This window comes from Schistosoma haematobium, chromosome ZW (genome assembly GCF_000699445.3).
Source record: "Schistosoma haematobium chromosome ZW, whole genome shotgun sequence".
Taxonomy (NCBI): Eukaryota; Metazoa; Platyhelminthes; class Trematoda; order Strigeidida; family Schistosomatidae; genus Schistosoma; species Schistosoma haematobium.
Genome location: NC_067195.1, coordinates 42191053 through 42217477, shown reverse-complemented (window position 1 = coordinate 42217477; position 26425 = coordinate 42191053). Strand labels below are relative to the sequence as shown.

Genomic DNA, 26425 nt, shown 5'->3' with positions numbered 1-26425 from the left:
AAACAAACATTTATAATACACGTCACACTTCATTAAAATACTGCATTTCCAGGAAATTGAATATATGTATCACCTACAAATCAGGGCAACAATTTATACTTGTCTACTAGTTGTAAGCATTTACACCTGGATAATTTGCTCAACATTGAGAAAATGTACTTGAGATGCGAATGTTCACTGGGCCAAATTTAAAATCTTTAGATGCGTCCGTATAAGATTAGTGAGATAAGTGATCATCAGCAAATCTTTATAGCTTGAATTGATCAATTGCTCCAAATGATCAGGGTCTAATTTGGGGATTGAGAAAATTAACTGTGCTATAGACCTTCCGATTTTGGGGTCGGCTGGACATTTGTTGTCGATAACATTTTCAACGTAACGAATGACCTGATCCAACATAGTGAGCAGATGTTGTGAAAGTTGATACAGATAGACCATGTCATCTCCAAGCTAAAAGTTTCGAATAGATCACAAAATTGTAATCCCGAAATGTCATCTATAACTGTTTATGGATAATATGAATAGGCTTTAAAAAAACCGACGTGAACAAGCAAATGTAATTAAACTAACCTTTTACTCGTTTCATGAGAGAGAAAAGTGAATCAAACACAGTCGAAGCGTTTTAACTCTTATCACGTCGAATGTAAAAACACTCATATATCTACGAGTTATACAGAAACACAACTCCAGAGGCATATATCATCAAACAAACTATAGATACTTTTCATATTTTTATTGACTAGAATCGATATTAATCAGTAGGCAATCAGTCAATCATACACAATATAGGACCTTTATGTGCATTGATTCACACTGCCATACCACAGCGAAGCGAGATGACATTATCAAGATAAATCCCAGAGAGCATGATTAATAACAGTATCAGCAGTAATTGGACGGCTCAGGTAGGAGCGTTCAGTTGCCTGACAGACAACACATATTCATACCACCTCAGTCGGTGAAGATTCACTACCTTATCGACCAATTTCCCTTTACCAAACACAGCGTCTAACCTCCCCATTGGTCACTTGACACTTTCAATATATTTTAGATACTGTGTTAGTCAAACCGACTCCTCGGTGGTTATCACAAGAGCTTTTTCCATATCTTACAAACTGGGACGAGCAGCGATTAACATCCACCAGAAGGGCTTATGTTCAGTCCCCAGTCAATCCAGTTGCTAAGACTAAACTACTATCCCCAAAGATTTACAGGACTTACTTACGCCTGTTACTCCTAATGGAGCATAGGCCGCCGACCAGCATTCTTCAACCCACTCTGTCCTGGGCCTTCTTTTCTAGTTCTATCCAATTCTTGTTCATTTTTCTCATGTCTATTACCATTTCCCTGCGTAATGTGTTCTTTGGTCTTCCACTCCTCTTTTGGCCTTCAGGATTCCATGTGAGGGCTTGTCTTGCGACGCAGTTGGGTGATTTCCTCAATGTGTGTCCTACCCACTTCCAGTGCTTCTTCCTGATTTTTTCCTCCGCTGGGATCTGGTTTGTTCTCTCCCACAGTACGTTGTTGCTAATAGTGTCCCTCCAACGGATCTGAAGTATTTTGCGTAGACAACTGTTAATAAACACCTGTATTTTCTGGATGATTGCTTTCGTAGTTCTCCAGGTTTCCGCCCCATACACTTGAACGGTCTTGACATTTGTATTGAAAATCCTGACCTTGGTGTTGGTTGACAGTTGCTTTGAATTCCAGATGTTCCTCAGTTGTAAATATGCTGCTCTTGCTTTGCCGATCCGCGCCTTCACATCTGCATTAGATCTACCATGTTCATCAATGATGCCGCCCAGATATGTAAAGGTTTTTACATCTTCCAAACCTTCTCCGTCAATTGTGATCTGATTGGTGCATGCTGTGTTGTATCGGAGAACCTTGCTCTTCCCTTTGTGTATGTTGAGACCTACTACTGCTGAGGCTGCTGCTACACTGTTCGTCTTCTCCGGCATTTGTTGTTGCGTTTGGGATAGAAGGGCCAGATCATCTGCGAGGTCTGCATCGTCTAGTTGCATCCTAGATGTCCACCGTATTCGGTGTTTCCCTTCAGATGTTGACGTCTTCATGATCCAGTCGATCACCAGGAGAAAGAGAAAGGGTGAGAGTAAGCAACCTTGCCTGACACCGGTCTTTATTTCGAAGGACTTTGTCAACTGTCCTCCATGCACGATTTTGCAGTTTAATCCATCATATGAATTCTGTATGGTATTGACTATCTTCTGAGGCACGCCGTAGTGTCGAAGAAGCTTCCATAGTGTTGTCCTGTCCACGCTATCAAATGCCTTTTCGTAGTCAATGAAGTTGATGTAGAGCGATGAATTCCATTCAATTGATTGTTCCACAATGATCCGTAGAGTTGCGATTTGGTCTGTACACGATCGATCCTCACGGAATCCTGCCTGTTGGTCACGAAGTTGGGCGTCTACGCAGTCCTTCATTCTGTTTAACAATACCCTGTTGAAGTCTTTTCCCGGTATTGAGAGAAGAGTGATGCCCCTGTAGTTATCACAGTTGCTGAGATCGCCTTTCTCCGGTATTTTGATCAGAAGTCCTTCTTTCCAGTCTGTTGGTACTTGTTCCTCATCCCAAATCTTATCGAAGAGAATGTGGAGTATCCTTGCAGTTACTGCTACGTCTGCTTTCAGTGCCTCTGCTGGAATGTTGTCTAGTCCTGCTGCTTTTCTACTCTTGTTTTGCCTGATGGCCATGCTGATTTCTTCAATTGTTGGTGGGTCAACATTGATTGGGAGGTCCGTGGGTGCTGCTTCGATATTGGGTGGGTTCAGTGGAGCTGGTCGATCAAGAGTTCTTTGAAGTGTTCTACCCACCTGTTTCGTTGTTGTCCAATGTTGGTGATTGATTACCTTGCCTTCCTTGCTTTTCACTGGTCGTTCTGGTTTGCGGCGATTCCCAGAGAGTTTCTTTGTCGTGTCATACAGTTCTCTCATGTTTCCTTCTCTTGCAGCCTTTTCCGCCGTCATTGCTAGATCTTCCACATATTTACGTTTGTCAGTTCTGATGCTCCTCTTCACTTGTTTGTTTACTTCTGTGTATTCAGCTTGTGCCTTGGCTTTTTCTGCTCTTGTTCGACTGGTATTGATTGCTGCTTTCTTGTTCCTCCTTTCTTGAATCTTATCCAATGTATCAACAGTAATCCATTCCTTGTAGTGGTGCTTCTTGTGGCCCAGGACCTCATGACATGTTGAAGTGATTGCCTCTTTGATCCCCTTCCAGCTGCTCTCCATAGTAGTTCCTTCTCCATTGAGTAGATCATGAAAGGTCTGGAACTTATTGCTGAGGACTATCTTGAATTTGTTGAGTTTGTCAGTGTCCTGAAGAAAGGCCGTATTGAACATTTGTGATGTTGTCCGCCCCATTGTCCAGTGCTTCTTGAGTCTCAATTTCATCTTGGAGATCAGTAAGTGATGATCTGATGCTATATCAACTCTTCTCTTGGTTCTTACTTCCTCTATAGTCCTCCTGAACGTTTTGTTGATGCAAATATGGTCGATTTGGTTTTGCGTGGTGTGGTCCGGTGAAGTCCATGTGGCTTTGTGTATGCGTTTATGTGGGAATATGGTGCCGCCTATGGCCAGTTCATTGAAGGCACATGGGTTTGCAAATCTCTCACCATTTTCGTTCCTTTCTCCCAGTCCGTGTCGTCCCATGATGTCTTCATATCCAGTATTGTCCGTTTCAACCTTGACATTGAAACCTCCCATCAGAATGGTCAGGTCCTTTGTTGGGCACTTCTCGATGATTGACTGCAGCCTGTCATAGAATTGATCTTTAGCGTCTTCATTGTAATCGTTGGTAGGCGCATAGCACTGGATGATGTTCATTGAAATGCCCTCTTCCTTTGTTTTGAAGGAGGCTTTGATGATCCTTGGTCCATGAGATTCCCATCCTATAAGTGCTTTTTGTGCTTGTTTGGACAGTATCAATGCAACTCCTTGTGTATGTGGAGCATTTTCTTCTTCGTGGCCGGAGTATAACAGAAGGTCCCCTGAAGCTAGTCGTTGTTGTCCAACTTGCGTCCAATGTGTTTCACTTATCCCAAGTACCTCTAGGTTGTATCTTCTCATTTCTGCAGCAATCTGGAAGGCTCTTCCGGTGTCCCACATTGTACGAACATTCCATGTACCTAAATAAATGGTCGCTCTGGTTGTCAGAAGGGGCATCGGCCTCATAACTTCCGAAGGGATTCGGCTTTCATCATGAGGCGTCATAATTCTTCTAAATGAAGATCTTCTGACTCCCAGGGCAGAGTTTAAAAGGTTTGAATAATTTTTTCTGGTTAGCGTTTTTTTAGCGAGTAAGTTTTCTACGGGATGGGGACGCTAACCCCATGCCCAACCCTCCTCCTTTATCCGGGCTTGGGACCGGCAGTAGCCCCCGGAGTGACTCCAGGACTATTCCACCCATGCCTGTTGCTTGTCTTTGCTTTAGGTTACTTGTAGCCTGGGCAACATCACTAAGATTTAGAGGACTTACATCAATAGCTCATTTAGGTTCTTTGAATGAAATGGCTTAGTGAAAGCCGACTGAACTGTTCCTCAAATTGTTCTATTCATTGGTCTAATCTCCTGTAATTTAAGTAGATAACAATCCCTCCTTCCATTGAAATAGTTTCATTAACGGCCGGATTTTCGTACCCGTATTTTTGATAAATCTGAATAGTCTACCGTTCACCACTGCGGACTCCTACCCTATCTCTTTCTTTCAGTACTCAATACCTCACGATCATTGCGTCTTTAACAGTATTTTTAAGCTGCCTCTACTCTATGCCACGTTCGGAACTTGGAGTGGAGTTTTGGGACATTTATCAGTCTTGTGGATGCTACAGAAAGCCGCTGATGTTTCTTAACGTTTTTGGTTCAAGTTGCTGGTAGATTTTACAGCTGTTTTGGGGCTGACTGCTTCTCTTGTTTTTTTTAAAAATAGATTTCTGACTTTTTCGTCATCAAGCTGAACACAAAGGAATCTTCTTGTTGCGGCTTTACTTTGTCTAGTAAGACCCCGCAAACAAGTGCTTGCATAAGAGTAACCAGAGTTTAAACATGTGCCACGGAATGAGCGGTAGTCTTCCACGGGGCTCCTCCAACGATGGCTAAAGGGACTGTGATCTATTTGCGTTCAACGTCTAAGTCCATTGTGTGGGTGACCATGATGGACATCGTCTTTCCTTACACTTAAATTAGGTGTTTGCTAGAAATAAACGACTATCTGAATACATTTCCAGCACCTGGTCACCATGATCTGTTCGCTGAGCCAAAACTCCGTGAGACCCATTTAAATGCCTTACAGTTTGAGTTTAAATTACTTACTTGGGCAGTAAAATCATACATTATTACGTCTAAAATGTTGGGATTTTTAAGAAAGATGAAAGGCTTTCTACAAAATCCATCAGTGAGAACGTAAGTAGAATCATCGAAGTGCGTACAACGTGTTTCCGTCTTCTCGAGTTCTTATTTTCCCATCTCCTAAACAGTGTGTAGGGCTACCGGAAGTCGACCATCAGCCACTTAATCCCAGGTTTGAACCCCGTTGTACCTACTTTGGTTTGGACAGCCGAGTGGCATCACATTAAACCGCAACACTGGTGGTGTGGCTGACATCGAAGTATCTGATTTTTTCTTGCTGTTCCATTTAGTCAGACAGTGCACAAGCGACTGTCTATTGAAATTCAGTTCAGGTGAGCCTGTTTTACTTTGAACTTAGTGCTATACCCAATTCAGCAAAGCCACAGAAAGTAACAATCACGTCCCAGGATATACTCTGGTTCTCCATTTTGATGAGGTGATGTCCAGTAAATGACCATACTTGGGTTCCAAATCCGTGTTTTGAAAGCATAGCACAAATCGATAGCATGAGACTTAACAGTCCCTTCTAAGGAATCCTGCTGTTCGGTTTGACATTGAAAGCTATAACATACAGTTTAAAGGAAGGTTCCAAATTAAGAACATTTCGTAAACTTGAATTGTTAGCGTTAGTAGTGCCGATAGGAGAAAAATTAAAGTGACGAAGGGATTCGACCGATGAAAAGTTGGTCTCTGTTGTTGTTAGAGATATGAGAGTGGTTGTCACTTCCGGGTTGCTAAAAGCTAGTATAAAAAACCGTACTAAGACGAAATTTACCAGAACTATGTTATAAATCAGCACGATATTTTTTGAATAATCTGATCACTTATTTGCTTCCCAAGACCTTTATAAATAAAAAGCAAGCATAACTAAGGAAAACGAAATGGATCACAGCATTGACTTGTAAATTACTACTATAACGGCAGGTTAGAAATGAGCATAAACTGTCTCTGAGCACATTACGGAAGGATAAATCGTACGTCTGAAGCTACTATGAATTCTAGTATTCGCCCCTGGACACTGTCACACAACACTACAAACGTTGACATGCTATCCAACCCGTGCCCCGTCTAATAAGATTATGTAATAAACAATTGTCCTACTCCATTGTTAAGCATTTAGTTGAAACGGGTCATAGGGTTTACATCAAATCAGTGTTTATAGTGTTATGTGAAAGTGGCCAGCGGGTAAAACTAAGGCTTACTGATTGTTCAAAATATATTGCGCCCATATATTACGTGATTCTGATAAGCTTCGTCATCTTATTGCGTTACATAAATTGATTAGAACTTTCAAATATTAACTTGACTCGAAAATCAAACACAGGTGTATATTGCTAACTGTCAGTTATGCTGCATACCAGCGAAATAGTTGAAAGTCGAGTGTTAATATATGGGTTTGTAAGGTCTTAGTTCCACAGGTATGAAATATGACTATTTAAGACAAGTCTCACGCTACATACTGTTAGTATCGCACAAAAGAAAAGTAAAACTCAGACAATTAAGAATCCCATTGAACTTTAAAATACATCTCTTCAACTCAGCTCCATCTGTGATATCATTACTCTGTTGGACTACTACGAAAAAATGTGATATAAACTAGTGAAACAATGTATTGATGTATACTGCTACTTTTGAACAACACAGAAAGGTATAAGCCAGCAAAATTACATTAGTAGGTGCAAATTAAAAGGAAGTGATTTTACGGGATGTTTATGGTTGAGATACTTTCGCCATAGTGGATTTCGAGCAGTTGTTGGCAATCAATACCGTGTTGTGTGTAAACAATTCACTACAGTTGACCTGCTTAATTAATGTTATGATTTCGTCTAATCCTCATAATATTTCTTCAATCTATCTGCACATTGACAGTAGCACACCTTGCTGTGGGAATTTACTCAATACGTGAAAGACTGGGATATTAATGAGTTAAATGCAAAGTCACAACTAGTACTATGATATCCCATAATTCCCTGTTAGGTGTGGATTGGTGTCCACGGCACTTGACTCACCTACCAAGATTGCCAGTTTGAACCTACATGATGTGCTTCGGTTTGGTGAAGAAAAAGTAGCATTAATGGGACCATATGAATTTATACGTTAAATTACTTTTTATCCGACTGATCTTAACGTTGCTTAGTCGACGGTCTCATCACAATTATTATTTCGACGTTACTTGTAGTTAAATATGAAAAATCATATGGATCACAACCGAAAAGTAACGGCTGGGGTTCATACTTTCAAGATCAACAAGAACAACTCGTCCATTTTTATCGGATGAATCTTTAAAGCCTGACCAATGCTTTGACAACAGCTTGAGGAATGCCAAATTTAACTAGAGGGAATGAACCAATTGAACCTGTTTACTAATCTGTATTTTTAGATATCTCCATAAGTTCTTGCCAACAGATTTCCTTCGAAATAGAATTTTGCAGTTTACTAACTTGCCCAACTCCTCAGTGAGGACTCAGCTGACTTTGAAAAGCAGAACATTAGTGCAGTGGCAGACTTCGGATTGCGTTATAGGAAAGCAGTTTTATGGTGAACGTAATGACATCTAACCGATATTTGAGAAACTCTTAGTGGTATGTCAGGTATTTCTAGATTATCCAGCAATCGTCTATCATATTGGAGACCCGCAGAAAAAGTTCTTTAGTCACAACCAACACATTTGGCAAGATTGGCACCCATCTGCTAACAAATAAGTAGGCATTTTTAAATGCGATGTCTCATTTTAGCAACTGTAACTTTTCTAGAAGTGGGTTGTCAAGTGAAATGGTATTTACAAGCTGTCAGAAAATGTCATTCTGCCGTTCTACACCATGAAAATTGAGTCATCACAATGTGCTACATATTTGAGTCTTACAAATCTAGTTAGTCAGAACCCTCTATAAATGAATAACAACCTTGATAATGAACTGTGGTCCTACATTTAGTTATTAAAATGATGTTGAAAATGAGGACCAACAGAAACATTGTGACGTCAGAAATCTGTCTTAAAGCTAGACTAGTAAAAATTTCCGTGAAAAATATTAATAGACAGTTGGTGATTGAGGGTATAATCCAATGAATTATCAGCTTACTTCAGGTTCTAATTTACTCCTTGGATCAATAGAAGAAACCATCATTTCAACGGCACAACGTTCTGCACCGTAGCACTCGACTTCTACTTCTACTGGTACAAAAATAAATCCCTGTGTTCCTCCAGGAATACCCATCTTCCTGCAAAGATAAGCTTTTATGGCCATTTTGTCCCCGATAGTCATATTTGTGTCTACCATTAAAAAGATTGCATTTTTTGACTTCTGCATGTAAACATCTTGATGGATAAGTTTGAGAGTCTCCGGAATTTCATTCCCCGTTGCATACCACCCAACAATGTTATGAGAGGGGTTTACCTAAATACTTAATTATCTAGCAGCGATCATTTACTTTGCGCTCGAGAACGGTCATGTTGTTTTTGAATTCTATGTCCATAGACACATCGACCGCAGATTCTTGATGCAGAACACTGTAGCAATGAGTAACTTCGATGATCCCTTTTCCCCAAGTCCCTGTGGTACTCATGAAAACAATGTCATCATACCTAGAAGAGTGCCGATAACCCTCTCTGATCCTTCCGCACGTCTTTCATATGCATCGACAATTGATGCTAACACCACAGGATGAACGTGAACCGCCGAACCTGACTCCATTCACGTTTAGCACGTTTCGTAATGAGCGCTCTAGCTATAGGTTGGTCCTCAATCTTCAATTCTGTATCTTTAGTTTCATTTTATATATATACTGAGTCGTCAGTTTATATTTCTCTTGCCCTTCTTGCCCCCAGAACGTTGCACACATAGCTCCTAAAAGGTTTGCAACCCAGCATATTTTCGGTCAAGACGCAAACACATTAATGGCTAAATGTAAGTAAGCGAAACTTCGTTGCTGGCAAAATTACGGCAAATTTACGTCAGAAGCACATCATATTTATATCAGTGTGGAGGTTTGTTGGGTTTGTAGTAGTTTGATATTTGAACTCATGAACCGATTTAAGCTAGACCGTTTAGACTTTTTAATTCGTTGGTGAAATTGTTCGTATATCTGGTTGTACAATATTTATTGGGCGTTCATTGTCAGGTGTTGTTTGTCAGTAATTAAATAGATCACGTCCAGATCAGCTATTCATTTCATCTCGGCAGCCTGTATCAGACATTTCAGTCTCCTAAAATCTGATGAATTGTTCAACAAACCATTTCTTAGGAACTAACTGACAATGTTACTGTGCAAATTTTGAAAGGCTTGCACATAATGTGTCAACCTGTATCATAGGTTTGTAACTTACTTAGTGTATTAATCTTTTACTGACTTCTCCTTGCTACATGTCACTTGAGTGGCCTTGTAGTGGCATTGGACCATAACCATACAATCCTCAAAGCTGAACACGAAACTACTCGGAAAATAGATATTCAATATTTAACGCGGAGAAACACCTAACGATGGAGAAGGCGCGAACAATGAATTGAATTAATTCGAGTTGATCTGATGGCATGGTTCGGCCATGCAGGCGTGGTCTCTGATGAATGTTACCTTATATCTTCTATTCATATTAAATATATTGTTCTTTCTCTAGCCTAAGCTTGTTCGCCATCATGTATTGGTAACTGTCACGATGCAGTGAGTTAGTGTAGACGATGATGTGACTTCCACGTAAGATCTTATAGAATAGGCAGTTATATCATGATGAATCTACAATTTTAGGACTAGGTCTATTATTAGAGCAGTACTCACACCCATAATAGACCATATTTCTACAGCCTCACAAAATCCCAGATTCGACCAATACGGATGACTATCCAATGAAAGCTAAAAACGAGTCTCTCCAAATATACATATCTGGCTAATGTTTAAACTATATCTCCTTATCATCATTGTTAATGTCTTTAGTTTTTCTTGATTTCAACAGCGTAATCTCGACCGGTTCGTATGAGTTAGTGCTACCTGCCATGGGAACGTCAAATATGCTAACCGGTAGTGGATGTTCGATATGAGTTAAAACTATAGATAGTACAGCAAAGGATAGGAAGTGGCTAGTCGTTAGTTAGTTAGATAAGGATACAAAAGCAGCATGAGTACTGGGATGGTATGCAGTACGAGTAGAGTAAGTCAATACCGTTGTTCCAGGCCTTACGATTATCGGAGTTGCCAAATTCGCTTGTGAATCGAAGTGGAAGCTACAACATCGTCGGTGATAAGCTGGAACCAACTATTTTTGCGTGTAGACTAACTCAGAGTATCGTCGGCCAAAATAACTGGTGTTTTGTGCTAGAAGGCAGGATTTTTTCCCATAATATAATATATCTAGGTAATTATTGTTTCGGGTATTTTTGGGGTGAAAATCTTATTAGCTACAAATGGAAAAACAATCTTACTAGCAGATCGATATGTTTGGGGTAAAACTGCGCAGTGTAAGTAGTTTTACCTCTACAAGTTGACTAATGCACGATGTCTATTTCAATTATGTGAACATTCAGCTTGGAGCATTATTTTGGTAGGATTCATTGTTATTCCACTGACTCTACATTTTTGCGTTCATTTCACCGACTTGTTATAAGAAGTCGCCTACCTGTGCATGTAATAGCATCTAGATGAATTCACAAATCTTGAGGATGAGAGCAAATTTTACAACCTTACGCCGTAGAGTCGGAACGTGAAGACAACTAATTGTTGTCTGATAATGCCTACATTCCGTTATTTTGGCATTTGCACATTGTTTTCGGTTGGATAAGAAGGCAGGGTGGGAGTAACGCATGTTAAGAGCATACTCTATTTAGTTCTTGTTGTTTTGCAATTATTGTCATACCCAGTTTGTTCGTTACGCTTATTTTGTTGTTCATTTTCGGTGTTATTACTGAACATTGAACATTTGGCATCCAGTAGAATCATGTTTGTGACTCGGTGGTATTCTGCGTTTCTCGTGTTGATCAACGGCTTCGTTCAACTGCCTGACAATCATTCAGTTTAGCCAGATGCGAATATTCATAACCATAACCAAAACGTTAAGGAGTGGTACTCAAATGTTTCTCATAGAATTGTATTTTAATAAATCTTCATTTCAAAGCTGTACGAAGTACACATTTAAATCATCATAAATTAATATTTTTTTATTTTGTGTACTCTGAAGGAGAATTAGCGACAATCTATTGAAGAGACTTTTCTTCACCAGTGCCATTCTCTGAACTAGGTTTTCCCCTATTGTTCTTCAATCATGCGATAGTTTACTGCCTGTTGTTATAGCATTCGGTGTGATAAAGCGTTAGAATAATAATCGTAGTACCTTCTTGATGCTGTTATTGCTACGTCTAAATACTGATCTAGTTCAAACTTAAAGCATAGACAATAGATAAACCCATAAATTACAATCCAAGTAATAAAAAACGAGATTCTATTTTTAGTAACAAACATGTATTCGTAGCTTGAAGATAAACAATCCGAACATTTTGTTCCTATTATAAATGTAACACATTTCATAATAAAACTTTGGTTTTCAGGTTTCTAGAGTTAAATATCCAAAAGATTAGGCCAAAACAATGTGAGTTCGAGAACACAAAGCTTACCGACCAAAATCCCTGAATTCGGTTTGAACGCAGAATTGACGAACCAAAATTTATTCGACTAAACAGACTACGTTCCTCCGTATGGCGTACAAGGCGTTTTTGAGTTACTCGTATTAAATTATATCAAAATACGGATTCTGAGTCCATTTTAAACAGTGTTAAATTAAGAAGGAAACCCCATCTGGAGCCCCTTTGAGGCTACTGCCGGTTCCGAGCCCAGATGAAAGAGGGGGGCTGAGCATGTGGTTAGCGACCCCAGCCTTTAGAAAATTAACTCACTGAAAAATGCTAGCCAGTAAGTGTTTTGAGAAAGGTTCAAATTACATGGTTCAAATTATATGGTCGAGGGTTTCGCTAACACAGATTAGCGTATTGAGAATCAATAAACTTAACCCCAACGAAATGGGATCAGTCATCGATCTCCCGGGATTCCAGTGGTTTTTCCAAGTGGACAATCTAACGTTAACAGCCGCACACCAAACCACGCCGCGACTTTGAGCCTAGTCAAACACGACCTTATTGTCAATAGTCTGGTAGCATGCAACAGAAAAACTGGGCAACAAAAGGTAAGTCTTTAATCAAAGTCACATAATAAAAACTCAGGCGAGGAAAATTGGAGAACACAAAGTGTGATGAAAAGTGATCCAAATAAAGGTCAAAAGACACGACAGGGAGAAAATACAAAAAAATGACAGTACCATCCAACGAAACACTGTGCAGAAATTTTCAGCGTTTTTTCCATTACACGAAGGTCAACGTTATAAATAAAAATGTTCGAAGTTTAAGTACGGCAAATATACAAAACCTCGATGAAAAGAATGATAATTGCAATGGCAGCTAATAGTTATTTGAATACGGCTGGCTCTTCTGTAACAGTTATGCTGCAATTTTGGTCAAATTTTTCATATGTTAAAGTCATCTTGTGGGTATTTCTCCTTTCCCACTTAATGCCCGATATCTTGTATTTTGCTAAAAAGCAAACAAGTGCTTTACAGCAGACAAATTTTTGATTATTTGAAAAATCTGTTTGGAGTTAATTGGATGAGACTACGGTCAGCTTCGCGATTACATTTTTCCCTATTCATATTTTTACTTTATTCAGCCTAAGCATTCTCATAAGTTGACAGTTTATGTAAACAAGTAAATCCAATTCTTGTCGTGGGAAAACCATATTTACTGATACCGTATAGTGGTGAGAATTCTAGGAATTGTGTACGTCATACTTCAAAAAGAAATGAGAACTACAAATTATTGATCATGATTTTAAGGTACTTCCAAGCCCTTATGTGCATTTTAACCAACCATGTCCCTTGGGGAAGTTTTAATAATTAGTAAATAAGAACAATTGATTATCTGAAGCTTACTCCAGTTGATTATATAACCAGTGTTAATAAGGACGATATGTTTTGAATCTTTTAAACTAACTTTGACCTGAATTTCTGACATTGTTTGTGAATTTCCCCACCGAACATCAAATTCCAGCGATTTCCCGCAATCGACTTAAAAATACCAGTTAGGGCTATTAACTTTATGTTGGGTGTTATTGTTTAAATGGGAGCAATAACAATTTGTGACGTTCAAATACAGTGATATTATGGATGTGAAGAAATATGATGTAAGTGCCCGGATTTTATACTTAAAAACAGGCTTATCGTCCTGTATATCAAATGTTTGGCCCAATAGCTGAGAGATGAAGTGTATCTATTTTGGTCTGTAACCACTGGTAAGATTATTGTATCCTCTAACTAAAAACAAAAGCTTTGAGAAAAAAGTAAAATCATAATCGGTGTGGTCTTTTTTCGTAGACTAATGGGGATGAAGAAAGAATCACCATACTCTAGATTAATCCCTTGGACACGTTTAGCTGTTTCCGACTTTTGTTAATCATGCAGTTTGACGGAAACTTAAGGATCACCGTTAGTACGAACTCTGAAAAAAGTAGCGCTTTTTCACTGGGTTTAGGTATTTTTTCAACTGCTGTGTATTGTTCTGAAAGCATCATTTTGTCTCGTACATTAGGTACATTTTAATCTTGAAAGATAAATTTTGTGAGATATATATCAGTCAATACATACTTATCGCGGACGTTTTTAAATATTCTACATAAGGCCCCAACAGTTAGCATGAACACGTTTTTATATCCTGAAATACAAACACCCAATTGACAGTTGCTATCTCAATAACTGAACACTGTCACCTTTTATACTCACAATCACTGATTTTAGTACTAAACCAGTCAATATTTAACAATAGTATATACTCATATATTCTCTTTAGTTTTACAAGCTCACTTATCACCTGAGATTCAACTATGCCTAGTAATCCCACTGGGAGAGAAATATTACCGACTTCTAAACCAACCAGAAGGTCTGTCTGACAAATGAGTACATGACGAAGTCCATCCTTCATCTTCTGAACTCTACTTTTCGTACCTGTAAATATCACTAACACTATCTGATTCCCTGGGTGACAACCATTCTATCACCTTATGCGGCAATGTTGATATAAAAAGCAACTTCCACATATACCGAGAAGTTAACACAATCTATCCATCAATATAGTTTATCAAGGCCAGAAGCAAACAAAGACTTTCATTACTGTAAGGAGCACCAAACACATCTATCATAAACAGAATGTGAACCCAAAAACGAAACACCACTCCGTAGACCTGAATGACCCTAGATATCAGAAATCTCAAATAACATACGAATTCTAACTGATACCGGAACACTACGGAATTTGTAATTCTAGTCTAAGCTGTTTGCTTAGTATGGTGCGTGAATATGAGTTGTATAACGATCTTAATGAATGTGAAATAATCTCACAGAACTCCCTAAGACTACAAGAAACGCTCCAGCTTTTACCAAAGGTAGGTGGACGGAATAATTCTTTGACATTAAATAAGGAGATAAGTAAGGCCCAACCCAACTTCTCGATGACGTTCCCAGAATTGGTAAACAGACTAAATCTGATATAATGTAATCGATCTCTAACCACTCTAAGAAGCGAAACGGGCGACAGGTACAAGTGTAATCAACCTATGAGCATGCCGACTAATAATAACTATCAAAGTAACAATGACAACACTCATCCACCTGATACTAGAACTATTAATATGTATGGTAACGAAATAATTCCCACTTCACATCCAATTTCTGACCCCAGGATCGGAATACCAATCAACCTCAGGGCGAAGAATCTTCGCATCCTACAGTACCAATCCACCGGATAAAAATGGCCATCGAGCATAAAGGCGGTTATAACGACTGCCGATTAGACATGGCAGATACTTCCTAAGCTAGCTCTTGTGCAGATAGCTATAAACCAAGTTACAAGTTTTACCATCAAGACTGTATTACATATAGCGTTAAACGGAGCAGACAGCCTAAACGGGGATTGTTCGGAATACAACCTTTAGCGGCACCTTTGATGAGACATCTAGCCCGAGCCATTTTAAAGCACATGCAAAATCTAAATTCACTTCTCTCATAAAACCTCAGTTACACAGTATTCCAACCCCTCCCTCCTAGCTCACCTCTTATAGCAACTTCATTAGCTCATTTGATATATCCCCCTCCAGTCCCTGTTATTAACAAAACGAGCTATTGACAAACAACCAATTCCCTGCTACAAAATCATAACACACCCTTGTTGGTCATGATAGCTTCTATACTAGAGATATTCTCTCATCGAAAGGAAACATATTAATGGGGGACAATCAAGTACATAAATATTCTAAACATATCACGGAACCACTTAGTGAACACTTAACCCTTCATTAACAAACGGAAAGCCAATTAATGAGTCAGAACCTACCTCGATACCTTCCTGTAAAATTACTAACATAGACTTTGAGATGGTGGAGAAGATTTGTAGCTCAGGTCCACCTCAACTAACATAGACTTCAATGCACAGAATATTTCCAAGGCAGTTAGCCCACTGAAAAACCAGATAGTATTTCAGCAATCATGCTGCAATATGGAAGTGATGATCTATGTGCTATACTTCCAGAACTATTTGCATTATCACTCTCTACAGTGTATCATATTACTTCGATTCACCCATATCTGTAGGCAGAACATGTTGTTAAATTACGGCTTCTCATTGTCAAGTGGAATGTAACAAACCAATGGTATTGATGCTAAATTTTATACAAAATACCTCCTTAGATCGTGTTTGTGATGTTGAATTGGTTCCAATTCCTACCGAGTAATCCTATTTCAAGCAAAACTAGACGATTTGCTAAGAACGAAGTCCGTTCATGACTTTATAAAATCTACGAAAATAAAAATGAGTTGTAATAGCTTAGACAAAAATGAGAGATAGACTTTCTTTTACTTACCCTCTTTTCAGCCCTCTCAAGATATACCACCGATAACGCACATTATTATCATTAATGGCTTTATTCAATATTATATTTTGGTACAATATAGAATTCTCAGCACAGGGTATTTCAACAAGTTACTTACACAAAAACGGAAACAAGGACAAAATACGGAAAAAAGGTTTAAAAAGATCTAAAAACTGTACAAATTCTCAAATTAGAAACATTTTAAGAATGCAGGTTATTGGCTAGGTTATCTCTAACAACCTGTTCGTCTTAGAGTATATTTGCTAGGTAGGGTATTATAGAACTTTTATACTTTTGCTTGCGTGAATGGATTTTAATGTAATTACGTCTCGTTCTACCAGAAGATATACAATGAGAAAGATATGAGTGAAGGGGATGGTTAGTATTTGATAAGATAACACCTACTAGAAGTTTGCATGACTTTAGTTGTCTATCCACAACCATATTAATTATGACCTCGAAAGATTCACCACACATCTTTCTAACTGCTTTCAGCACTCTCCGCAATACAGCAAAGTCTTTTATCAAAAGCCCGGGAAAGAATAATGGAGAACAGTAAAGAATAATAGGTAATATGCAAGAATTGACGAATTGTGAGAGTAAATGACGAGTAATCCCAAGAGCATGCAATCTCTTTATATAGCAAGTCAGACGTAAAACTTTCTTCGATAACAATAAAACGTGGGAAGATCAAGACAGATCAGAGGAAAAGGTGACACCAAGATAATTGACCTTCGACACTGTGTTTATCAAAGAGTCTCCTATGGCACAAGCATTATGTGATATCAAAATGGTGTTTAGATTCCGTTCATGTCTCGTGCTAAAGTTAACAGCTTGACATTTAGACGGACTAAGTATGAGACCATTACCAACAGACCAACAACCAATACGAGACAAAAACTCATTCATTTTATGGGATGTAAGGAGGAAGAGATAGGCATACATACAGTGAGATCATTCGCATATTTCACAAAAGTGTTTTCTGTGGAAGATGGCAGATCATGCAGGAAAAAGAGAAAAGAATAGGTGAAAGAACAGCTCCTTGTGGTACACCTTCATGAGACAGTAGAGACTCTGAACACTTTCCTCCAAATGCAGTGTACTGTTCCCTTCCAGAGAGGTAGGAACATACCCGGTTCGTTATCCAGCTGTCAGTGTTGACACTGATTAACTTGTTAAGCAAACGTTGTCTTGGTATAGAATCAAAAGCTGAAGTATAGTCCAGAAAAGCGAATCGAACTTACTTCTCACTTTTTCTAAGTTGAACACTATATTGTGATGCAGAACAGCAACACCATCTAAGGTGCTTCTTTTGCATCTGTAAGCAAACTGATACGGATCAATATACCCTTTTATCGCATGCTGAAGTGGAAGTATTAATAATTTTTCCATTGTTTTGAGGAAAAGTGAAGTAATTGCAATAGGTCTAAATTTCACATTTTTATCGCCAGATACTTTCTTGGGTACAGGGATTATCTTCATCTTTCTCCACATGCTCGGTATGAGATTAGATGGGAAGGATCTGTTAAAGAGAGTCGTGAATGGATAACATAGGACGTCAGCACATTTTTAAAAAGGAGGTTTGGGATACCATCAGGTCCTAAACATCGGGATGAATTAAGTGACTGGAGACATTTTCGGACATCAGTTTCGGTGGAACTAGGAACATAGCTATTCTTCAAAAATGTGGATAAGGGGAGCATTACATCAGATGACTGACGTACAAAAGACTTATTTAAGTCACAAACACTCAGCTGGTTATCGCTGTTAATCTGTCTGTCACCTGTAAATTCTTTAGAGTTTCCACATACTTAGAGAGTTTTTACAAAACAGGAATTTTTCGGGTAAACATAGAGTTGAGACGTCTAATCTATAGTTTTATCAGACCATTTAGCTTACGAATTTCATTAGCGTTCTTCTCCTTGTACATTCTTTCTTTCACCCTCCGCAGTCGTTTTAGTTGTGAAGATGTAAGTCGATCAAAACTTACAAAAATGGTTTCAGTGGGACAACAAATATCAAAACAGAATTTAAGATAACGAGTGACAACACCAGCAGTGTTTTTCAGTGAGCCATCTGTAAGTAGTTCCCAGTTAGTCGTACGAGACACGTTTTTCAGATTTCGAATATTTTCTTCTGAGTAATTCCGATATTTGACTTTCTTGGTTTGATGTAAGAGTGTACTCTTTCCATGCTTTCCATGTACTTTACGTAGAACACGAATTATACAGTGATCCGAGCTAGAAAATGGAGCACGTTACCCACATCATTAATGAAAACGAAGTCTAAATGAGCATTCAAACGGGTAGGAAAATCTACTACATTTTGGTGATCTAGTGACGTAAGGAAGCTACAGTCACATGAATTGAAATCACCACATACAATTGAAAGTGACTCACTGAAGGCAGTAACAGCGAACTCAGTGAATTCATCAGCGAAAACAGATAGTGCAGATGATGTGCAGTCTGGAGTCACGTATATATTGGTGACAAAAACATATTTGTATTTATTCAGATGTTTTGGACGACATCTTAAAGTTAGACAGTCGATAAAGTCATTTGAAAACTTAAAACACACAAACAAAGATCGACACCAATTTATGTTTACAAACGTAGCTAGACCGCCACCACACCTCTTTTTATCGTTTGATCGATCCTGACGATAAATTTGGAAATCACGTAGTGATACTAGGCAGTTATCTTGTAAATCATTTGACCAAGATTCTTGAATTGTGATGACACTACAATTACGATACATATTTTAACTTAGTAGGAATTGCAGATAGTTCACTTTGTTGATTAGTGATTGGCAGTTAGAATTTAGAAGCTCGGGAATCGACATATGATTAATGTTCAATCTCTTCAACGCATACTGCCAACCAACACGATGTCTTTTATAGTACTCTTTGTAACTTGTGCAGCGAAAGGTCGTAGGCTTTTCATAAACGCGCCTGCATAGGTTATATGATTAATGGACGTAATTATAAGTTAGAACAAGTGAAAAACACATAACTTGTTGAAATAATTGGGTGGCAGAAGCAGGTAGCCTAGATATTCAAGCAGGCCGCCGTGTTGTCAGAACGGGTGACTTCGTCCAGCGCCATCATTAGTGCCTCAAATGTTTCAGAGGGGTATAAGGTTGTGGTTCATAGAAACTCAAATTTTCATAGATTACTCCCGACTATCAGTTACACGTCGCAACGCAACCTTCATAAAGCGCGCCAACTCTCATATTGACAATACGGATCTTACTAATATTACTTGCATTCATATGTGAAAAGTATTATCCCCCATTCATTTATGATCAGTGTACCTTATAAAATAATAAATTAACTGAGCAACTCACCACAGTGAAGACTGTATCTTCCGTAACAATTTGATCTTGCCTTTGAACTGGCATCCCTCATGTAACAGACTGTTATTTGAGAGTAAACTATTATTATTATTATTATTATTATTAATATAGGAATCATGTTTGTAGATCACCGTACATAACTGTTGACTCTTAGGCAAAGTAGCATTTATTTCCATAAAATCGAATTACCTGAATAGAAGCTAAGTGACTGGTATTGTGACACTGAGCTCTGGACATACGAGTATGCCGCTTCTTTATTTTATATTAAAGAATTAGGCAGGAAACAGTAAAAATGACAGGCAGTTTGGCTTGTTGCATAATCCCGTTCTAAACATACTAAATGCCGCGTTCTAGAACTGACCACATATTTTAGGGCCATTGAAATCATTTCAGTCTCACTAACCATGCATTTTGTCATCGTGGTGTCACTATAGATTTATGGTCCATTCCGGTGTTAGTACATTTATCTTTGTTACTATAATTGCAAACCTGATCCCAAGAGCGTAGATTTGAAATCACATGACTATCTAATGTACAAGATTTTACATGGAAGTCATATCGTTGTCTATAATGTCTCGTTTTCCGTGATCAGCCAGACTAGGAAACGCAACTAGTAAACATACTAGTGGTGACGTGCCTGTTAAATTCGCACAATAGTGACTTGACTACTGCGAGCGATTGTGCACGTGGGTCTGTCATGCCATGCTCGTGGAAGACAGCTTCCGAGTGGCAGAATCAGGCTTTGATAATATCGGGACAAAATGGCACAAGCTGAAATGTGGTAGGCGAAATAGTTTTGACGTCAAATAGCTTGGGTGTCTGTTCCGTTCCAATGAAGACAAGACAAATAAACAGGAGCGAAAATATCCGAAAACACAAGAGCGATTTCATAATCCATATAAAAAACGATATACAATGTTCCAAGAAGGAACTAGGAATAGACTCGCAGTTTATTGTCTGATGCGACACTTCACGTCGCACTCACTATTTAGGATGTTACAGGTGTTCGGAGTTCGACAAGGCTTTACTTATAGCAGGCTTACAATTAAAGTATACCAACGCAGTCAAACTAGAAATCAGAAACGAAGGGGTTCGAAGACTGTTGTATCCCAAAGCCGCCAATCAGAAGCAGAGAATAGTCGATCGGACCAAGGACTCGTAAAACACGTGCGAGCAGCCTAGAGTACTGATTGGTCCCGCTTTCCGCCTAGCCGAGCCAGTTAAGTCCAGAACATTGTCTAGAATCATTGTCTATACTGTCTCGTCTTACGTGACCTCAGCCATGTGATTAGCGCTGCGCATGATGCAGAGGCAGTGGCTTAGTACTTAAGCTATTCCACTTTCGGCCACCAAGTTCCAAGTTCGAACTTCGCTCCATTTCCTTCTGTCCGGACAGCCGGGTAATATCATGAGACCTCACACTCTGTATGGCTCATACTCAAGTACCTGGTGAATGAGTTTGTTCAATTTATTTAAGTATTATCAGACAAAAATTACTAACCCATTATTAGCAAGTATGTGAAACATATGATTATAATTCTATAAATTACGGGGTATAGCTGGACCACTACGTCTTCACAATAAGCTAATAAACGTACTTTCTCTTCGAAACATTTTTATACTTATCGTATAGTTCGCTATTCCAACAGACAACAACAACTATTTAGATAACAAAATTTATCGAAAACATATCTCACCTCTTCCACGCGAATGGGTCTTTGATCGAAAAACCCTCTTAGATCCTGACGGAAATAGTGGATAAGGCTAGGCCCGAAAGGCCCGGCAGCACGAAGAAAGGATAAAGGATTAAAGGGACGGAATATTTGACGGAAAGTCGAAAATATCCATGCTTGAGCTGCACCTACATTCGACTGATCTTTAACTTTTAAAGGATCCTCGACAAAACCCCAAGGATCTGCTAGGATCAAATGAACAATCCTAATTAAAAAGAATAAAAAGCATTGACAATTTTTAGTAAGCAAAACCATTATTTTAATGCTATTCATACAACACTCAAGTATTTTATAAACACAATAAAGTATTTCACGACGTATAAATTCCAAGCTGATACAATATCGAACCTAGAACAATAGTGCACTAGCCCAAGTCTCTATATTTCAAAACAGACATAAAAAGACAACAGAAACAAGATTAAGTAAAAAATAAGTGGGTCCGAAGCAAAGAACGTCAGTAGAGCTGGCCTACTGGTGGTTTAAAGAAGCATTATTACAATTTTACTTAACTGAGATTGGTAACAAATTCTCTCATGAAATGAATCAATTCCAAAGCATAGTAACTCAGTGAACTTCTCTAATATTTTTATTCATTAATAATATTTATGTTCGAGATGGACGAATAGGAATATACTATAAACATTCTGCATCACAATCTTCTTGAATAATTTAAATATTCCATCCGCAGAATTATGTTCATTCAGTGCTTTTAACTGTTTGGATAGATAACGTTATGAAAGTATTCCCTAGATTTAATAACCACGTCTTACAAACACTTAGTAGTCAATCATAACCATTGTATAGTCTAGCATATAGTTGCACAGCAAAATGAAGTTAACAAGCATAATACCAAATGAGTTCATATTATAGCAGTATTAATGATAATGAGAACGACTAAACATTAGGAATATGGTTCTAAAGAGCATAAAGACAGGATATGAATCAGTCACAACGTAGAACCTGATACGTATGTACATCGTTTCAAGTCTCCATAAACCATTAGCGCAAAGATGAAATTTTCGGGCCAAATCTCAGAAAAATAGAGGTAGTAACAGTACCAGTGGTAATAGGAAGGGTTTGGGACTGGAGATACGACTCGACAAAATAGAAATTAGTGAAATAAAGAAGAGGAAATTTAGAATCTCAGAATTTTGGGGAAGACAAAGAGTGGATGTATTTGCGTCACTGCAAACGGTCGTGAGCTATGTCATTCAAAGTGTCTAACCACTGATCACGATAATCAAGCGGGAGGGAAACTTAAATTCAAGATTTAGAGGAAGATAAACAGTAAGTGCATTTGGGCTAGTGTGACTGGTCCTCAACTGTTACTCGACATCTACAATTGATGATTGCGGCTATCTCGTAGAACTCGATCAGATAGTCTGAACTTACCAACAGTTAATTATTTCATGAATTGATGCCAAGTCTTGGTTTAGACGTCCCTATGTTTATTACAACCAACTCCCATGTTAACCAGCGTTGCGCGTCAGGGTATGAGGTGGTTGGGTAAATATAACACGTTTCAACCATCCCGATCGGTAGATTTAGTCTGACTGCTTGATTTCCCATAATCACCTAGTACAACATATCTCACTTGATTGTTCCTCCATACGCGAGGAAGATACTTATGATCAAACACTTATATCCTATATAAGGCTTCTACATTTATAAACCGTGTTTCTCACGGTTAAGGTGTACGTGTATTTTTGGACTTACAAATTGCAAATCATAACTCCACCTGTAGCTCTTCTAGAGCTAATGCCAGTCCAAAGCCCACAACAAGGAGAAGGGTTGTGCGTGGGGTCTGCAACCACATCCCGTAGAAAACAATCTTGCTAAAAACGCCGATCAGATTAAACAAGTTGAACCATTAAAGCTCTGCCCTCTGAGTTGAAGGGAGAATTATAATGCCTCAGGATAAAAGCCAAGATTCTTCGGAGGTCACGAAGCCGATGCCCCTTCTAACAAACAGGGCAACAATTTTTATAGGTATACGGAACGTCCGGACAATGTGGGGACCGGGCGGACCAACCAAATAGCTGTGGAAATGAGGAGGCACAACTTGGCGATGCCCAGAATAAGTGAAGCACATTTGACCCAAGCTGAACAGATAAGCCTAGATACGGGAGAGATGCTGCTGCACTCCGGTCACGAAGAGGTAATAGCTCCACACACTCAAGGAGTTGCTCTGATATTGTGCAAAGAAGCAAGAAATCCACCTGTACGATGGGAATCTCATGAATCCAGGATCACCAGAGCATCCTTCAAAAAGGAATGGGATCACTATGAGTGAAATCCAGTGTTGTGCACACACCAAAGAAAACAACGACAACAATAAAGATCAGTTCTATGAGAGGCTACAATCAATCATAGCTAAGTGCCCAGGAAAAGACCTGACCATCCTAATGGGAAACCTAAACGCCAAAATCGGAATGGACAACACTGGATATAAAGATATCACGGGATGACATGGACTGTGGGAAAGCAACAAAAATGGTGAGACATTTGCAAATTTATGTGAATTTCAAAATCGTTATAGGCGGCACAATATTACGAAACAAACACATACACATAGCTACATGATCCACACCGGATCACGCCACGGAGAACCAGATCGATCATATTTGCTTCACTCAAAAATTCAGAGGGACAATGGAACACGTGGGAACCAGGAGAGGAGCTGACGCAGCTTCAGATCACCACCTAGTTGTGGCCAAGATGAAACCGAAACTAAAGAAACCCTGGACAGCTGGAGAAACAGCAGTACAGAGGTTCAATACAACCTTCCTTTGACATACTGACAAACTCAACAAATTCAAGATCATTCTCAACAGCTGGTTCCAAGCCCTACAAGATCTACTCAAATAATGAGAAGAAACTACTGTGGAGAACAGCTGCGAAGGGATCAAAGAAGCAATGACTTCAACGTGTCAGGAGGTTCTGAGCCGGAAGAAGCATCATAAGTAATGGATCTTTATGGAAACCCTAGACAAGATTCAGGTAAGGAAGAACAAAAAGACTGCAATAAACAACAGCCAAATAAGAGCAGAGAAAGTCAAGGCACAAGCTGAATGCACAAGAGCAAACAAGCAAGTGAAGAGGAGCATTAAGGCCGACAAGCGTAAATATGTGGGAGACCTAACAACGACAGCGGAAAAAGCTGCAAGAGAAGGGAATATGACACGGCCATATGACACAACGAAGAAACTAGCAGGGAAATTTAGTAAACCAGAGAGATCAGTCAAGGACAAAGAAGAAAAACAAATCACCGAGATTCAAGAACAGACGGGTGGATTACTTCGAGGAACTCTTGAATAGACCAGCTCCACTGAACCCTCCGGACATGGAAGCAGCATACACAAACATTCCCATAGATGTCTCTCCACCAATGACGGAAGAAATCAGCATGGCCATCAGACAAATCAAAGAGTGAGAAAGCAGTAGGACCTAACAACATACCGACTGAAGCAATGAATTCAGACATGCAAGTAACTGCAAGCATGCTCCACGTTCTATTTAGAAAGATTTGGGGGACGAACATGTACCGATAGACTGGAGGGAAGGACACCTCATCATAATACCAAAGAAAGGAGATCTGAGCAAATGTTAAAACTATAGAGGTATCACACTACTATCTGTACCAGGAAAAGTTTTTAACAGAGTATTGCTCAGCCGGGTGAAAGATTCAGTAGACGATCAGTGTGGGGATCAACAGGTCGGATTCCGTAAGGATCGACCGTGAACAGACCAAATCGCGACACCATGGATCATCGTTGAACAGTCATTGGCTATGAGAAACAATTTGACAGCGTGGATAGGAGGACTTTGTGGAAACTTCTTCGACACTATGGTGTACCTGAGAAGATCGTCAACATCATCCAAAATTCATACGACAGACCACAGTGCAAAGTTGTGCATGGTGGACAGCTGAAAGACGCATTCCAATAGAGGACCTGTGTCAGACAAGGCTGCTTACTCTCTCTTCCTCTTTCTTCTGGTGGTCGATCGGATTATGAAGACCTCGACATTTGAGGGAAAGCATGCAATACAATGGACAGCTCAGAATCACCTGGAAGATCTGGACTTAGTAGATGACCTGGCCCTTCTATCCCATACACACCAACAAATTCAGATAAAGACAGCTAGTGTAACAGCAGCCTCTGCATCAGTAGGCCTCAGGATACACAAGGGAAAAAGCAAGATCCTCAAATACAGCACGGAAAACACCAACACAATCACACTTGATGGAAAAGATCTAGAGGATGTGGAATCTTTCACGTACCTGAGAATCACCGTCCATGAACAAGGAGGATCGGATGAAGACGTAAAGGCGAGAATTGGCAAATCAAGAACAGCATTCCTACAGTTGAAGAAAATATGGAACTCAAAACAACTGCCAACCAATATCAAAGGCAGAATCTTCAATACGTATATCAAGACAGTTCTACTGAACGGAATTGAAATTCGGAGAACTATTACAGCTGTCATCGAAAAGGTACAAGTACTTATAAACAGTTGTTTGCGCAAGATACTCAATATTCGTTGGCCAGAAACCATCAGCAACAGCCTACTGTGGGAGAGAACAAACCAGCCTCCACCTGAAAAAGAGATTTGGAAAAGATGTTGGAAGTGGATAGGACACATGTTGCGGAAAACATCATATTGCATTACGAAGCAAGTGTGTAGTGGCATTGGACAATAGCCACACAATCCACAAAGCTGTGAACACGAGACTACTCAGAAAATAGATATTCAATATTTAACGCGGAGAAACACCTAACGATGGAGAAGGCGCGAACAATGAATTGAATTAATTCGAGTTGATCTGATGGCATGGTTCGGCCATGCAGGCGTGGTCTCTGCTGAATGTTACCTTATATCTTCTATTCATATTAAATATATTGTTCTTTCTCTAGCCTAAGCTTGTTCGCCATCATGTATTGGTAACTGTCACGATGCAGTGAGTTAGTGTAGACGATGATGTGACTTCCACGTAAGATCTTATAGAATAGGCAGTTA

At 39.2% G+C, this 26425-nt stretch overlaps 1 protein-coding gene across 1 annotated transcript; it reads right to left on the bottom strand.

Annotated features, from left to right (window-relative positions):
• On the bottom strand, positions 1-9296 carry EIF3F (Eukaryotic translation initiation factor 3 subunit F). Its single transcript, XM_051211434.1, has 4 exons — positions 8956-9296; positions 8802-8923; positions 8453-8767; positions 1-450 (listed from the first exon to the last, which is right to left on the bottom strand). The coding sequence occupies exons 1-4, from the start codon at positions 9062-9064 to the stop codon at positions 175-177; spliced, it is 822 nt and encodes a 273-aa protein (XP_051071497.1). The 5' UTR covers positions 9065-9296; the 3' UTR covers positions 1-174.
• Positions 9297-26425: the final 17129 nt, after the last annotated feature.

Coding starts and splice junctions, on each gene's coding strand:
- EIF3F (XM_051211434.1), bottom strand. CDS start 9,064: ATGGAGTCAGGTTCGGCGGTTCACGTTCATCCTGTGGTGTTAGCATCA. Junction 8,924..8,955: donor GGTTATCGGCACTCTTCTAG/GTATGATGACAT, acceptor TGAGTACCACAG/GGACTTGGGGAAAAGGGATC. Junction 8,768..8,801: donor TGACCGTTCTCGAGCGCAAA/GTAAATGATCGC, acceptor TTAAGTATTTAG/GTAAACCCCTCTCATAACAT.